We start from the raw sequence: 17,221 nt of genomic DNA on the forward strand, positions 1-17,221 counted from the left end.
GCAGAACAATTGATTCATCTAAAACTTCACCTTTTCACACACATAAGGTCAACACAAATCATATCTGAGAAACCAATATTTAACAAAAATCCCACCTTGAGCAGCACCCTACTTTCTACTTCCTTAATTGAACAGTGTCCAATGACTTCAATCTAGGCATTACCGCATTTGTTAGACGAAATATTTGGGATATTTTCACTCTGAGACTTTCAGGTGTATAATAGGATGGAGTTGAATGACTAACTTTTTGAATTTGAACTAGCCATTTCTCACCTGGGCAACACTTGTCGTAATTTTGCTACCACCAGCTGCGCCCACCACCATTTGTACATCGCCATTACCGTCAACAATAATCGTTGGAGACATAGATGATATTGGTGTTTTGCCACCAACTATGTAGTTGGAGGGAGAGGGAGGGACTCCATAAACATTTGTTATATTAGGTGAAGAAAAGTCATCCATTTGGTCATTGAGGATGATCCCTGTACTATTGGATGCAAATTCAGCACCAAACCTGAAAATATATGAACTTGAAATTCTAGTATGCATGGGTTTAAAATTCTATTGTTGAATAAATGATTATTTTTTTACTTCGATCCTAATATTTATTCCAATGACACTTTTTTGAATATCGCAGCTGTTTCGCAGAAACCACCAAGTACCTGAAATGGTGACGATATGACAAACATCTATTATTTCCAGTAAGTTTTTTTACATCGTACACTTTCTAAAAGTTTTAACTTCCATGTCTATTTCCCATTTTGGCTCACGAGGTGTTAATCGAAAGTAAAGCAGTAAAAAATACGCGGTACAGTTTGAGAAATATGGTATTGCCCTCAAATCGCGAATGAATTTGTCACTTTCATTTCAAAGCTCATATGAGATTCCTGAGAGACATTCTTTATTCCAGAAACTATTCGTTGAAGTTCCGGCTGATTTATTATCAATATTTCGCGATCTGCTAAAAGCCTTATTATCTAATGGTGCTAAGATAAATCACGATTTTATTGCTGGTCTCATATCACCACTGTGAGTGAGACTATGGTGGGTTAGAATAGAAATATCTGGTTATTTGTGTTTAAGGAAAATAAGGTGATATTTCCGTTTTGTGAATGAAGTATCATTTCCTAATTTGAAGCTTATACGACGTTTCCAGGGAAGTCACTGAAATGAAAGAAGTCAACAAAAAGTGATTTCCATGATTATTGCTCCAGTGTCTTGAAAACTCCATATAGACTTGGAATTATAAGCGATAAATTGATTTACAGTTTGAAATTTACGAAATATTTCAAATGATTGGCCACAAAGTAATCTACAGAAAATTTCACTGAATATTGAATTACAGGTAACCTGCAATTTTGTCGGTTCATTTCTTGGAGTAAATTTTATGATAAATTGTCAAATAAAAGTGGAAAGATGAAATAAAGTTGACAGGTACACGACCGATAATTATAAGAGATTGATTTGCGAAATAGGTTAACATATAGTGTATTCTTCTGGAGCTATATTATTAATACGGTCGAAAACTGGTTCCAACCTCTCTATGTGTAGCCATTTCATAACACACAACACACGAAAATCAAATCGAAAGCACATTATTTCGTTACGAAAAGTAGCAGAATTTGAACCAATATCGCGAATATCCTGAATATTAACAAATCATGAACAGATGACAGAGAAGTTAAGTTTCGGTCACGTTATCTGTTCTGTACCTGGAGTACTACAGAGTATTGTTCCAATTTTCTTCATTCTTGGACTCTCGATAGATAAATCGATTTTGGTCTTCGTTTATCTATGAGAAATTATTATAGGTCAGAAAAGCTTTCATAGCGGTAACATAAAGTTTTTTTGGTCTTTGAGCCAGGTCCCTAAGAATTTTAGGTTTGAAATTTTGGGAATGCCGACTTATCTACTTTGGAAATGAAGTCATATTTGTATAATAATAATTATATTTATTCACGTAGGAAAGAAGAATACAGAACAATGTAGTACGAAGTTAAAGGTGAATGAATAAGTACTCGATATGTGTTTTTCACACTTCTTTCGAGAAAATACAATGCAATAAATAATAAACATACAAACTAACAATTGCGGATATATTAAAAAATCCAATTAGTATCAGACTTGCCTGAATCTTAATACATAAATATGTGTAATTATAAGTTAATACAATGGTTGATGCGTGTGAGTGGTATAAGATTGTTTGTATGACATTTAAATGACACAAATGTTATAAGCGGTGTGTTAAAAATTATAATAAATAAATAAGGTAAAATGGACAATCCTGATGTACTAATATATAATCTGAGGTTTTATTGTGAAGTAATAACAATTTTGTTTTTTCTCACGATTTTCACATTGAGTAAAACTTTGTTTCAAATATTTTTTTGTCAACAAAATCAGAAATCATTTGTTTTGGCTATCTGCATATAAATTGCCTCAATGACTTTTTGAAGTGGTGAAATATGTTAATGTTTTTTATTGTATTGGGAAGAGTATTGAATAATTTTGGAGCCAGGTAAGTATAAGTATGCTGCAAATGTGGTTATTGTGTTAATGGAATTACAGGATGATTTTTTGTTCAGGTGTTGTAATTGTGTGACGGTGAGAGATAACTTTTCTTCTTGTGGTACATTGAAATTACATTGAAATAAAACAGTTGACGAAAAACACCGGCTTCACGAAGCAAATTGTCTGTAGGAAAGCGTGAACTTTTCGAATGTATCAGTTTTAGAAATTTGGTTTGTGTATGCTTCAAGAGGACGAAGGTGTGTTCGAAATGCCCCGCCCTAGCATGCTATTCATTAGCGTAAATGACTTTCTACTAGTGCCAGGTAAAGAATTTTCAGGTTGTGGATGGAGAATATTTCTCTTGAGGTTTTGAATACTTCGCAGCTTTTTGCAAATGAAGTTTATGTGCTTATTCCATTCAAGATGTGAATCAATAATTACTCCTAAATACTTCACCTAATTTTCAGGACCAATCAATTGTTGATTGCCTAGGTCTATTCAGGAAAAGGGTGGTTTGTTCATTCTATTGCAGCTGAATAGCATATATTGGGTTTTCTCCAAATTTATGGTTATTAGTTTGTAACGCCAGTTTTTTATTGTATCAAAGTCTGATTCTACAGTATATTTCAATTCTTGCAAATTATTTACCTTATAGAATATTGTCGTGTCATCTGCAAATCCTAAAATGGGCAATTGAATCTTCAGCAAAAAAAAACATTAGATAATATACTTTGGCGATAGTATGATAAATGATTATTGAATGATTATTGAATATGTCAAGCAAGATATTTTTTTTGCTAGACTGTGGTATCACATTAGATAATCATGAAGGCCCAAGATTTTTATGAACGAAGAAACACTTATATTACAGAAAATTTTTGTATGGCAACTATCATTTTGTTGGGGGTAGAGCATACGCAGTCACTTTTCACGTCATTATTCCATACCATACCATGGCAGTTATTGTTATCATTATCTGTTCCTGTTGAAGACATCACAAGAGATTGTTCATCTCATATTGAGGTTTCATGAAGGTGAATGATTACTTGATTTCGCTGATTTTTTGAGCATTATCAAGAGAATAATCCTAATTCATACCCTCAATCTAGTAATTGAAATGTTCTCATATTCCAATTCATTAATGTTTTTCCACATTATTAATCATAAGGTGAATATAATGTGAAAATGTCTTTTTTCAGAAAGGTCTCCGACCTAATCGAAGAACGAAGTAACGTTATTCTAACGAAATATATTGGCTAGGAGAGGGTAACATTCACTTCTATTGAAATTGTAATTAGGATCCTGATATAATTATTCATGAATTCATTCGATGATCAACAAATTACCAAAATTCCTGGAAATATCAAAATAACTTCAATATCACGATATGATATATGCATCGTCGAAAACAAATTGCTACGAAAACTAGAGACCCGTATTTTGAAATTTAGAGTCTCCACTAAACAATTTTTCATTCCACGAATGAAGATAATTTTCATTTTGCAGACACACAATACGCAATTTTTCGAAATAAAAAAACAGATCTTGCTTCCGATATCGACTGCATAGTTACCTACCCGATTGTTTCTCACTTCTGGACTTCATTTCACGTGACTGTTTTGTTATTATTATTATTATTATAATTATTTTATTATTTATTTATTTCCTGTTGACAAATATACATTGTGAAGGAGCCGTCAGTGATAAAATTTTAGGTACTACTTACAAACTAATGGAACATGTACTCTACAATAGTATAAAAACTATGAGAACATAAAAAATATTTCAAGCGATATTTGAATTCGGATTGAGACCTGCTCTCCCTTATATTCATTGGCAAATGGTTGAATATTCGGGGAGCCATCAGATTTGAGGAGTTGTAAGCCAGCTTCGTTCTTGCATATGGTACAAACAAATTATTATTTTGACGAGTATTTACATTGCAGATACATCTATTCATCAGAAAGATTTCATTGTCATTTTTAAAAACATGTAAACACAGTTTAAATATAAACAAATAAGGCAATGTTAGAATATTAAAATTAACGAACACATTTTTGCAGGAATCCCTAGTTGAAAATCCTGTTATGGTTCTCAGTATTCTTTTTTGCACTAGGAATACCTCATTCCAACGTGACGATAATCCCCAGAAACATAGACCATATCTGAGTCTGGACTCAACTTGAGCATAATACAGCGTCAGCAACTGACTAATATTTAACACTTGTCTTAAATTTCTGAGCTGAAATGTTATCGAATTCAACTTCTTCATTCAAAATTCACAATGATTATGCCAGCCTAAACATTGGTCGATATGAAGTCCCAGGAATTTGGTACTTTCGTTGCCTGTCGTTACAGAATCTCCCCTCCCATCAATCTTGAAACTGATTGGTGTATAATATTTCTGTCTGTTATGGAAACGGCGGATCAGAACAGTTTTATCAACATTCATTAATAACTTATTTGCCGCAAACCATGAATTTAAGTTTCGAAAAACTTCAGCACATTTCTCTTCCAGGTCAGAATCCGACCTATCCGAGACGATAATAGAAGTGTCATCAGCGTACATTATTACTGTTTCTTCCGTTATTGAGTTTGCCAAATCATTTATATAAAACACAAACAGTGTTGGGCCTAATATAGATCCTTGTGGCACCCCAAGGTCCGTAGAAATTATATCAGATCTCATTTTATTAACTTCTACAAACTGTTTTCTATGAGAGAGGTAATCCAATAACCAAGACAGCGGAAGACCACGTATGCCATACTTGTACAGTTTATCTTTTAGAATTTGATCATCTACACAGTCGAATACTCTGCTGAGATCATAAAATATCCCAACAGGGCACTCTCCTGAATCGAGAAATTTACTTATTTCGTTATAGGATGAATGTATTGCTGTTATGGTTGATTTCTTATTTAAAAATCCATGTTGATTTCTGGCAAAGACGTTATTATTAACACAGAACGGTATCATTCGATTGAAGAAGGCGTATTCAAAAATCTTCGAAAATCAAGATGGGATTATCACGGGTCTGTAATTTTCCAAGGATTGGGAACAATTTTTTTTATGGATTGGAATAATTTTTCCATTTTAAGAGGGTCGGGATATGATCCAGTGGTAAAGGATAAATTCACCAAATAGACCAATGGCCTCATCAAGACTGGTAGACATGTTCTCAAAACCAACATTGGGACCTCATCAAAGCCGGAAGTTTTTTTTGTAAAAGGTTATATAGTTCAGTCTCCGTATAGGGACTAAGGTATAATGAGTTCGTAGGCGATACAATATTCCTCAAGAAGAGCTCATACCCTACATTGTTTTTATCTATCTTATTTATTATATCTACAGCAATGTCTCTGAAATAATGATTGAACATATTGGCAATCAAATTTGGTGATTCTACCAGACGGTTATTGTCTTTTATTATTATATTTTTTTGCTTACTATTTGACTTATTAGTTAAATGAGATACAATTCCCCACGCTGCTTTATGAATATTGTTCGCGTTTTCTATTTTACTCTGGTAGTATCATTTTTTAGTCGAATTGATCAGTTTTAAATGTTTTAGTTTCTCCTTATTGTAAAAAGTTAATAACTCGGGAAAAATTTGTTTCAACTTAAAAAGATCCTTTAAATTGTGGCTTGATTTTACAATTTCGGTATTGACCCAACCCTTGTTTTTATTATTATTCAAGTATTTTTTACGTTTTGGGAAATTTATCTCAAAATGGTATGAGAATTTCAATGAAAATTTAGAAAAAGCATCATTCATGTCAGATGTGCTCATTGAGTCTGACCAGTCTTCACTCTGTATTGTTGTGATTTTATTAGTTGATACTAGGAAAAACAATATCAATCTTTCAATCATGACATAGTCATGTTATACCAGTTACAACTTTACGGGTTTTTTGATAACTTAAATAATATTTTCAATATCGGTCCTGTGTAAGATCTCATATTATTGAATCTGAAATCTAACACGAAAATCATTATATTATCATTTATATTATATATAAATCATTATTATTTTGTATGTTACTTCATCTGAACTCACACATAATTAATAGTACTTGTGACTGCAACAGCATCGCCGGTTGAAGACAGTACTGATATATGTGCAGTACCATGATCTTCCACTAACGAACTGGTAGCTCCATAATACGAACCATTTTGGGAAGTACTGTTGTCATGAATCAACCATCTGATACTCTCTGCGAAATCTTTCCTCGTCAGGTTACGGACAAGCTGGAATCGTAAATAAAATAAACGATATTTTAGACACCAGAGCGCAAAAACGTCATGAATACAACAGCTGAACTCTTCTGTGATCAACAAGAACTACTCGTTTAGAAAAAAATCGAATGAAACTCTCAATATTATCGCCGAGTCCTACCGAAATTATCCTTGTTGGGGAAAGAAGAACTTGAATTTATGACCCATCCCGAACCACTATAGCCATAGATCACTATGATGATCTATGGCAGATGAAAATATCACTGTTATGGGTATAGGATTATGAATAAAATACTTCCGGACTAGGGTATCATATAATTGAATGATCGCAATGGAAGCTACAGAGAAAGACAAAAAATAAATCTCATTCAAACGGATCGCCTCCAAAAGTCTTATTCACTATTGATAGTATATTTTTTTATCATTCATCATTCTGGAGTAATTCAGCAGTATCGGTGCTTTTGGATATATTCAGCCTACCATTGTTCAGTATCGCTTCGCTGATTGAGAGTTGAATATTTTTTGTCAGTCCAGTGGACTGCATTTTTGATATTATTTTCAGCTTCCTTTTCCATTTTGAAACATCAGTAGAATAAATCATCTCCAACATAGAATCTAATATAGACTAAATAATGAAGGCATATGCATATGAACAATTGGAAACTATTTCATGGCTTAAATGCTTTCTTCGGCATAGACAATTGAATATCAAGGAAACACTTATATTTGATGTATATGATATGATACTCAGAATATGCTTGGAATTTGACGTAACGAACGTTACTGACTCTTCAATATTTAACTTTTGTTATGTTAAGATTTTCTTCTCTTTTTTCATGACTTTTGTTAAGAATGAAATGTTACCAAAATTAATTATTTTTTTGTTCCCGACAGTATTTCAGTCTATTTGAAAAACCAATACATTTGACTTTTTTGAAAACAGGAGTTTTGATGGAACCCTGGAAAAAATATTTCGAGAAGACAATGATGAAACGGAAGTTTTTCACGCATCAGTCATGTGAATAAGACCAACTTTGGAATATTTCTCACATATCATTGTCTCAAAGATTGCTGAATTTCATCTATAAACCATTTTTCCAAACAAAAAATATATTGTAGGTAGATTCAAATTTATGTTGAATCTGTATTCCAAATTGTTTCTCTAATTTTTGTACATGTCTAGAAACTCATTCAACTTCAAAATCAATCAACCAATTTATGTTCTTTGTCAGTATAAAATCAGTTATCATAATATTAATTTGGTTAGTCAGACTTCATACTCACTTCTTTAACGTTTGGCACAAATTTCTCGTCTCCTAATTCAGTTCTTTTGGCGTAGGCGAATTTGAAACTCTCAACTATTCTTTGATAATTAACAATCGAAAACGGATTTGATTCGTTCAGGAAGCCATCCAAAATATTCATGATGAAAGCCAAAATTGCTCCAGAACCAGGAACAGGAGATGAGTACAGATTATGATTTCCATTGATAGTAGAGGTGACTGGTTTACTCCATTCCGGTCTGAGATTGAAATATACATTTCAGAAGTTGTGTAGAAGAAGGTGATAACTATTGGAAAATAACGTTGATGATATCGAAAAGTACATTATTTCATGGAGCTTTGGAGAAATTTTAATAACATATATCATTTAATAAACTACACCTTACGATTTTATCTCCACAAACATTATTTGAGAAATATATCACATGGTGAAATAATGAACAGAAAAGTAGATAATAGTATATTATGCAACGATCATGTAATGATGGTTATTAAGACACGAGCATTAACCGGGATACGAAACGAGCCGAAGGCGAGTTTTGTATGGTATATGCGAGTGTATTAATAACTATTACATGAAAGTTGCATACGCTATTTTTTCTAAACCCGATAAATAATGGAAAACTATAAATATTATATTTGTATTGAACACATTTACAGTAATTACCTCATATTTTTTTAAAAAAACACAAACTTAATGGTATTATCATGGATATATGAAAACTATAAAGATTCTAATTATATTTATATCGAATATAATAACTGTAATTAATCTGATCTTTCAAAAATATTGGAGTCGATGATATTCCTTCTATTTCGCTGTTTTCAGACATTTTGATAAATAGGTAGGTAATATGAAAACTGATTTTGACAAATAAAGCAATTAGTTACTTAGGTTAGAATCTAGGACAAACAAAGGAACAGGATTCTTGATTGAAAAATTATGGGTTTCTATTGGTTGATAATCTGTATCGTTATGAAAAATCTGTATCATAATGGATATCATTATGAAACTGATTATGGTCATATAAGTGTATTGTTAGAGTACGGGTGTAGAAAATAATCACTTTTCAGTAGTCAAATTTATAATCATCGAACAAAATAATAGTTTATAGTATAAACATAATACTTTTGATTTTTTATAATACTTTTTATATTTTATATTATGTATACGTCCAAGAGCTTTCATTGTATTGGAAATATTCTGGGTAATTGCAGTAAAGCCAAACCATTTAGTCTCTCTTCAGTCGTTGTATTGCGTAGATATGTTTTTGAATGAAGCAAAGCTGAAAAATTTCTCTCTGCTGTACTGTTAGTCACATATCTTGATGTGTGAAAGAAAATCGGCAAACTTATAATCTTGCGTTGGATGTATAAACAACTTATTTTCGGAATTTTGGATTTTCACATTTGCTTTCAAATTCGTAACTCACCTTACAAAGCCAAAAATCATGGCAAATCTTCTTTGCTCCTTGAAAAATGTCAGTAATGTAGGCGTCATATATATGGGGTGTTAACAAGTGTTGCAGTTTGCCTACACATTCTATCTACTTTTTGGATAACCTTGCCATCAGTTCATTCATTATGAAATTAAGAAACAGGATGTACACTTACATGCGATAATAGGTGAGTCTGTTCGTACATTAGATCGTTTTTTTTTGTCGAGCTGTTGTCCTAGGCATTTCAATTAGTGTACCCATTTCTTTCGCGGAATTAACCGTCTAGTTATAAAGGTGTCAAAGCTGTCGTCTCATTTTTTTCTGTATGCTTTGTACTGTAGCTGCTACAAGATGCGAAGTATGCAGCACATACTCCAAGTACATACTCCAAGTACCTCAGCCAACACTTCTAAACTAATTAAAAACTCTGACGACAGAATAGGGTGGAGGAAAGTAACTGCATTACTGCGTCTACCTTCTGGTGAACTAGTAATGGCTTGGAGGACAGTGGGGAGTGCAGGAAAGTGTTTCATGAATGTCAACTCGACTTTAAGCCTTTCTATCCATCTTGTTTCACACAGTTTTTTTAAACCATTTTTCTCTGGTTTGAGGTGATAATTTTTCCGCATCTCTTCTTCCAAAGCTTTAAATCTCGTAGCAAAGTCACGGAAAAAAAATCCAGGGAAGATATAACTCACATAGCATTTATGATGATAGCAAGCTTTGCCTTTAGCCAAGTTTAGCCTATCCAACAAAAGCTTGTCTTTAGCAATTAGCCAAATGAAGATTCATCTTTTCTGTTTCTATCTGACTATGAGGACCGAGCTAAGCTATGAATTCAACGTGGAAACATAGCCTCCGTCTAGTCTAACCAGGATAGTACATTAACTTTCAACTTTGATAATTCCACCTGATTATCAGTATATCATCTATCTAATTTTTTTTCTCCTCAAAGCGTTAATATTTCATCTCTTTGTAGCACCCTCGTACACTACTGAATGAAAGCTGACGTGAAGCATTCCCACTCATATACACAACGAAGGGTTGTGTATATGACAAAATTCGAAACAATAATAACTTCTGCCGAAAATATATTGTCCCAAGTCAGTTTTCTTATTAATGTCAACCAGATTAACAACATTGTCTTATTTCATGAATAGTTGAAGATATAGTTACTTGAACATCATGAGGGAATCAAATTGAGGTGTTTCTGGTTTTTCTTCAGTGTTTTCTTTTCACAATGATATTCGATCATAGATATGTACCAGTTAACTCATTCAACTCGTCTAATAAGACTTTGAAGGTGAGCATTGGCTGACGTCCGACTATTTTTAATGATTGACTCATTCTGAACTCTGAACTACCGTGCTCACAGATTACAATTGCGGTTGAGTTGAATGGTTACAATATGTGAAGCATTTCAACAACCAATGAAATATGCCTTAATTTCTACCATAATTATAATTTTTATTGCAAATGGAAATGACTTACGTGTATTTTTTAAGATCGTCCACCGTTATTATACCGTCATGATCTCTGATATCTTGCACGAAAGCTTCCGTGAGTGATCCATTGTGCAACGCATTCCCACCTTCCTCTGCTATTATTTCTAGAGTTCTGGCTAATCTTGGTCTGGTGTAATACTCTCCTTCGGAATAAGTGTCGTTTGTTTCCGGTTTGATAAAAATCTCCCTATTCGAAATAAAATGAGTTTGAAATGTTCCAAGTTATATTTATCCATTCATATATGTTTTGTACAATTTGTCAAGAATAGAAAAAAGTTTCAAAATCTTAATTTGAGACCGCGTTAGCTGTGCGCAGAAGACAGGAGTGGAAACGCCCACAGCCCAGTCAGTGGAATTTGTCTGTTGTGATGTGAGCATCGCGGATTAAACGAGAGTATAGTCCGAGCAGAAATGAAGCGTAAAAGGTACAATTTGAGTATTGTAACTTAACCAGGATGGAGTTTGACTCAAACCTAAATTGTAAAGTGCTGACCAGTCAAATGAGGAAAGCCAATGTAATTTTTTTTGAAACGAGAAGTGGCAGAAAATAAACCTGTAACGGACTTTAAAAAAGATCAAGAAAGAGCTGCTATGGTAACTGGCGTAATTATAAGCAGTAAACAAAAAATTTCAAAGTAAATGAAATGGATTGAGAATGGAGAAGCCGCTGATTTTTTGGCACCAAATATGAAAAGAAAGAAATCCGCAGCTGAAGCTAACTTAGATGGTTTTGATAAAGGATTGCTTCGACTGTAGATTTTAGCTTGAAGACCGTGGAAAGATCATGCGATGAATTTTTTAGTATGTTTTCTGAAACTGAGTGAAAAAACGATGTGAGCATACTCAAAGTTTAGAACAGTTTTTCATGGAAAAGGAATCAACATTAGATTTCATGGCAGACGACATGATAATCAACGTGCAGGAAGATAGTGATACTGAACCAGATTACATCAGTTCAGACCTTAGCGAATATTCTTCCTCCGAAGGTTAAGATATTTTTTTTTTATTTTGCTTCTTTGCCTTTTATGATTTTTTGCTTTGTATTGTTTTGTTTGTAATTGTTCCATTCTTAGAAATTTTTTGCCGTATTTGCGTTCAATTTAAGTATGAAAAATGTACATATTTGAAAGTAAAATAAAAGCAACCTTTTAATTCAAAGCAAGTTTCATTTATTTATTCCAAACATTTCTCCGATTAATGGCATAACCATTATTCATAATTTTCTAACTCAAAAGAATACTAACCTCATTATTCCAAAAATTATCTTAATAGCCCTCATTTCCTGTCTTCACCAAAATTATTTTGAATTCAATAATGAGATGGACTAATATTGGGGACTTTGTACGTTGGTTTCACAGTTCATTCAGGAGACTGTATATCTACACTAAGCAGAGACAATTTCAATCGCAAATATGAGCATCTTTGTTCCTCAGAATGCTTTGTACCATTCGCAGGCCGCAAAAATTTCACCCTTTTTTCTATTCTTGACAAACTATATCATCATTCTTTCATATCTAGTTACTTTTCATCAAATGAAAATTGATGAAATGACTAAAAATATATTGGATCATTTGACAAAAATACACCCATTTTTTCCTCAAGGCATGAAGTGACAGAAAATTGAGTTTAATTATTTTTAAATTTCATGTGGTTTTCATCCATCATATTTCTACAAAGAAAATTCATTGAATAATGAAAACATTCAATTATCAACATATTTTCTACTAATATATTTTCTTTTTTTAATATTTTTCCAAATGTTTTTTCATCTTCGGTATTAATTTGACATTGATGATTCTGCAAGGACTCACCTCAAAACTTTATCAGCATATAATGACTCCTTATAATTTCTCAGTACATTACCTACATACGGTGTGACTAATATTCCGTTTTTACACATATCTATAGTAGGCTGCACCAAATCTCTCCAAGGTACGTCACCACCGAATTTTTTGTAGGCCATCCAATAACCTCTAAGTTCAGCTGGAACAGCCACGGATAACCCACCTTGAATTGAAAATCAATTGAAGGAATATTTATGCATTTTGATATGTATTCAATGTCTTTTCAAAAAAATCTGACAATGATGAACATTAGTATATCTGGAACATTCACTCTTTTCGCTGACGACACAACTATATTGTGGCATAGTAAAGATATAGATATACTGAATGAGACAATAGCTCATGGTATACAAAAAAGCAAGTCTTGGTGTGATTCCAATCTACTCTCCCTTAATATTTCTAACATAAATGTTAAATGTTATCATTGAGAACAGAGAGTGTATTGAATTTCTGGGATTGTATATAGACGGTGGACTAAAATTTGACGCTTACATCAAAAAAATGAAAAGTAAAATTTCTACCGGCTGTTATGCAGTGAGAGTTATTGCTAGAGAACTGGGAGTTTATACTGCAAAAACAGCATATCACGCTTTGGTAGAGTCTCACTTAAGGTACGGTATACCTTTTTGGGGTGTGTGTAGCCTTAATTTGCTGTAGTCTGTATTTGTATCGCAGAAGAGAGCTATACGATATTTGTGCAACGCTAAACCTCGTGACTCATGCAGGCAACTGTTTATAGATAAAAAAGATTTTACGGTTGTAGCTCTTTTCAGTCTGAAGACAGTGTGTTTAATCAAGAAACATCTTGTGAAACTTGAGGTTACCACCCATCACTATACAACTCATCAGAGCATGCAAAAAAAAAATTAAAATTACCTATCCCTTGCAACTCTCTGGTCAAGGACTCCTTATTATACAATGGTGTGAAGATATATAACCATCTGCCCAGTTACACTGAAGTGATAAATATTGATACCAATCAGTACAGAAAATGTATTAAAAAAATTTTGAGTAGTAGACCCTATTACAGTATGACTGAGTTCTATACCGATCATGTTTTATATGTATGTATGTTTCAATCATTATATGTAGTTTCTTATTCAGTGTTTTTATAATTTAGTTTACATTATATTTTATCTATATTTTTATATTCATAGGACATTCATGTGTTCTTTTATATTCATTCACTAACTTTGTCAACAAAATTTTTTCTTTGGAAAATAAAGTATATATAATAATGATTTAAGTCGCATCCAAAAGTTTCAAGAAAAATAATTCTCTTGAAATGAATCGCTCTCGTGGAATAATTTAATAATCTTAGACTGACTATGCATTGTGTATTTTCATATTTTCACTTATTTTTAATTATTTTATGTGATTCACTTCATTGTTTATTCGTTCGTTATTTTCTCCTGAACCAAATTTGATCTTATTTCAGTTCACGTTTTTCTTATAATTCTCCACTGTTATTTTTCAAATTCTCAAAAACATGTATTTGAAATATGTAGAAAGTTCCCTTGAATAAACCTTTTGTTGATGGACATATAATACTATACTGGGCATTCTTTATTTTCTGTGCAGTTATAATATAATAGTCACTCCACTGAATGAGGGAAAATAGATATGATATGGCTCACCATTAAGTGAGAGATCAGCATTTCCATGAAACATATCCTGATGAGCAGCGGCTGGAGCCCTTTCTCTGGAATTGAGTGACCAAGCTTCCCCAGTTGTTCTATTATAGATTGTCATCAGAAATCCACCTCCCAATCCCATAGATTGTGGCATGGCAACTCCTTCGCAAAACAGTGCTGCAATTGCAGCATCGACTGCATTTCCTCCTTTTTCCAATATATTTCTGTTGATAACAAATTATAATTACACGGATTGTAATGATATCTCAAATGTAAAGTAAATGAAAAAATGCACACGAACAAGCGGTTATTTGTACATGAATAACATGAAGTCAATGGACATACAATGAATATGATTTCGAATGATAATAATTAGTGGATAATGAAATGTTGATCAAAATGTATACTATTCATTTCTTTAATGTCCCACCCCCTATTATTTTTTGAACGGGTCAACTCAAAAAATGAAAACTAAGGATAGTGAAATTAATGCAGAAATAATTTATTTTTAGGTGAAACTGACAGATGAAACTTTCAAGTTGGCGACTCGCCGTCTTCTGGGAAAAAATTAAATAGAAAGGGGGTTTTGTGACAAAATTTTGAAGCTCCTGACAAATGCTTCACAACCCTAGAATATGGTGTCAATATCTTCAACGACTGAAAAATGTCAGAATTTTTAATAATTGCCTGAATACATTGACATTTAACTACATAAATGAGGTAATAAGCTTGAGGTCAGTTCAGAAGATGCTGGAAATGATTGCCTTGAACTTCTTGACATATGAACAGCCTATACGATATTTCACGCCGAACATTTTCGAACACAGTAACATCAATATCTCTACAAATATTTATTATTCTCTGCCGTATATCCAATATTGAAGCAGGTTCAGTTACGTATACCTATCGCTTCAAATAACCCTATAAAATAAGTTCAAAAGTGTCAAATATGGCGAGCGGGCTGGCCAAACTGTAGGATCTCAACGGCCAATCCAACGACCGGGAAAAGTAGTATCCAAATAGTTTCTTACATGTCTGGAGTAATGTGGTGGTGCTACATCTTGTTGAAATACAATATCCATATTTAATTCATCCTTATTCGCTTCAACGATTTCAGTGATGAGAAGGTCAACAGTGGTTTCTACCATATTCAAATACAGTTAACCTGTCAAATTTTGATCAATAAATAGAGGTCCTAAAATATGGTTTCACAATATTCCTGGTCAAACGTTAATTTTTTCTGAGTATTGAGAATGTGTTTCCCGGAAAACATGAGGGTTAGTGTCACTCCAATAACGGTAATTTTGTCTGTGAACATTGCTGTTTGAAAAAATGTACATTTGTCACTAAAACAAATATTGTGGAGATGGTAGGATGCCTTGCAATGGTTTCCGCCATAATTTCGTAAAATTCTGTTCTTCGATCAGGGTCATCTTCAATTAATTGGTGTACCATTTTAATTTTGTATGGATGATACCTATTCCTCTTCAAAAGTCTCCACACAGTTGAAGGAGACACCTAACAAACATTCGCGAAGAAAGGAGTAGACTGTTCTACTCCTACCATCTCACCAATTATTTGCACTTGCTGTTCTTCCGGAATGGACGGATGGCCTGGGGGCTTTTTGTTATGTACACCACCGGTAGTTTTCAATTTGGATACAAGCTCCCTCAAATATTTTCTACAGATCGGACGGACGATTCGGAAAACGAACATTGAGAATCTTTTCGGTAGCGTAGCACTGTAAATAAATATCGCTTCAATTTTGTCTTCCAATGAACGAGAATTGACCATTGTTGACGTGGTACCTTTCTACTAGTAAAACCGAAAACTAAATGAGAGTATTCTAACTGAACAATGATGTTCATTGTCGTACTGACATTTTTTGTTGTTTTTATAAACAAAAAATACCTGAACAAACCGAGGTGGGTTAAAGGGCACGACAGGAGTGAAGGTAATCGCATTGCCGACTCTTTAGCCAAGGAAGCGGCTGGACTAAGAATTTTAGGACCCAGTGGCACCCACGGCCTGATGACTTCGACAATTGCGGAAATAGTCAAATGTTACACCCATGCTCCATCTTCAAAGAGATGGGATGAAATCAAAAGATGTAATCTTGCCAGGATCACCTTGGGCGACCCTGGGAAGCTGGCGCCGAAGAAATATCTGGCGATGACCAGGAAAAATCTACGCTTCACAGTAGGATTTCTGACTGGCCACTGTCAGCTAAGGAAACACCTACATAATATGGGGCTAGTGGACAAACCTCTATGCAGGATGTGTGAACAGGAAGATGAGACTGTCAAGCATGTCCTGTGCGAGTGCCCAGAGTTATCGTCAATAAGAGAGTGTGTGTTCGGCGAGTCTTGGCCTACACCTGCCGATATTAAGGAGATGTCTCCCAGCGACCTGTCCACCTTCCTGAAAAGGACAGGATGGACGATGACCTAGAAGGACAACTCCTCGGGAGGATGTACAATGGGTCACATGTGGTCTAAGTGCGTGGGCTTACACTCACCCTCCCTACTCTACAGATACAGATACCCGAACAAACCCCGTCGGGTTGTTGGAATTGCCATATGGCAGATAAAAAGGAAATGTTCCGCCATTTTGTAGTAGGTGAAGATATTGACTTCATATTCTAGGGTTGTGAAGTATTCGTCAGTAGCTTCAGAATAATATTTCACAAGATCCCCTTTTCTATTTAATTTTTTTTCCCAGACGGCGCCCAGTCGCCATCTTAAAAGTTTCATCTGTCAATTTCATTT

General features: G+C 33.8%; 1 protein-coding gene across 5 annotated transcripts in view; it reads right to left on the reverse strand.

The window, feature by feature from the left end:
* Nucleotides 1-17,221, reverse strand: part of LOC111509193 (scoloptoxin SSD14) — a 53,329-nt gene that overhangs the window by 12,431 nt on the left and 23,677 nt on the right. For all 5 annotated transcript variants that reach the window (XR_012464393.1, XM_074170563.1, XM_074170565.1 and 2 more), the window contains exons 3-8: nt 14,457-14,677; nt 12,787-12,982; nt 10,962-11,162; nt 8,033-8,270; nt 6,570-6,760; nt 274-514 (exon numbers count right to left, since the gene is read on the reverse strand). Coding sequence is in view for 4 of the 5 variants with exons in the window: in XM_074170563.1 (XP_074026664.1) it covers nt 274-514; nt 6,570-6,760; nt 8,033-8,270; nt 10,962-11,162; nt 12,787-12,982; nt 14,457-14,677 (1,288 nt within the window). In the remaining variant the exon portion in view is untranslated. The remainder of the gene's footprint in view (nt 1-273; nt 515-6,569; nt 6,761-8,032; nt 8,271-10,961; nt 11,163-12,786; nt 12,983-14,456; nt 14,678-17,221) is intronic.

Source organism: Leptinotarsa decemlineata, unplaced genomic scaffold, assembly GCF_025532065.1.
Source record: "Leptinotarsa decemlineata unplaced genomic scaffold, Ldec_3_MD MMD2_P_RNA_scaffold_9, whole genome shotgun sequence".
Lineage (NCBI taxonomy): Eukaryota > Metazoa > Arthropoda > Insecta > Coleoptera > Chrysomelidae > Leptinotarsa > Leptinotarsa decemlineata.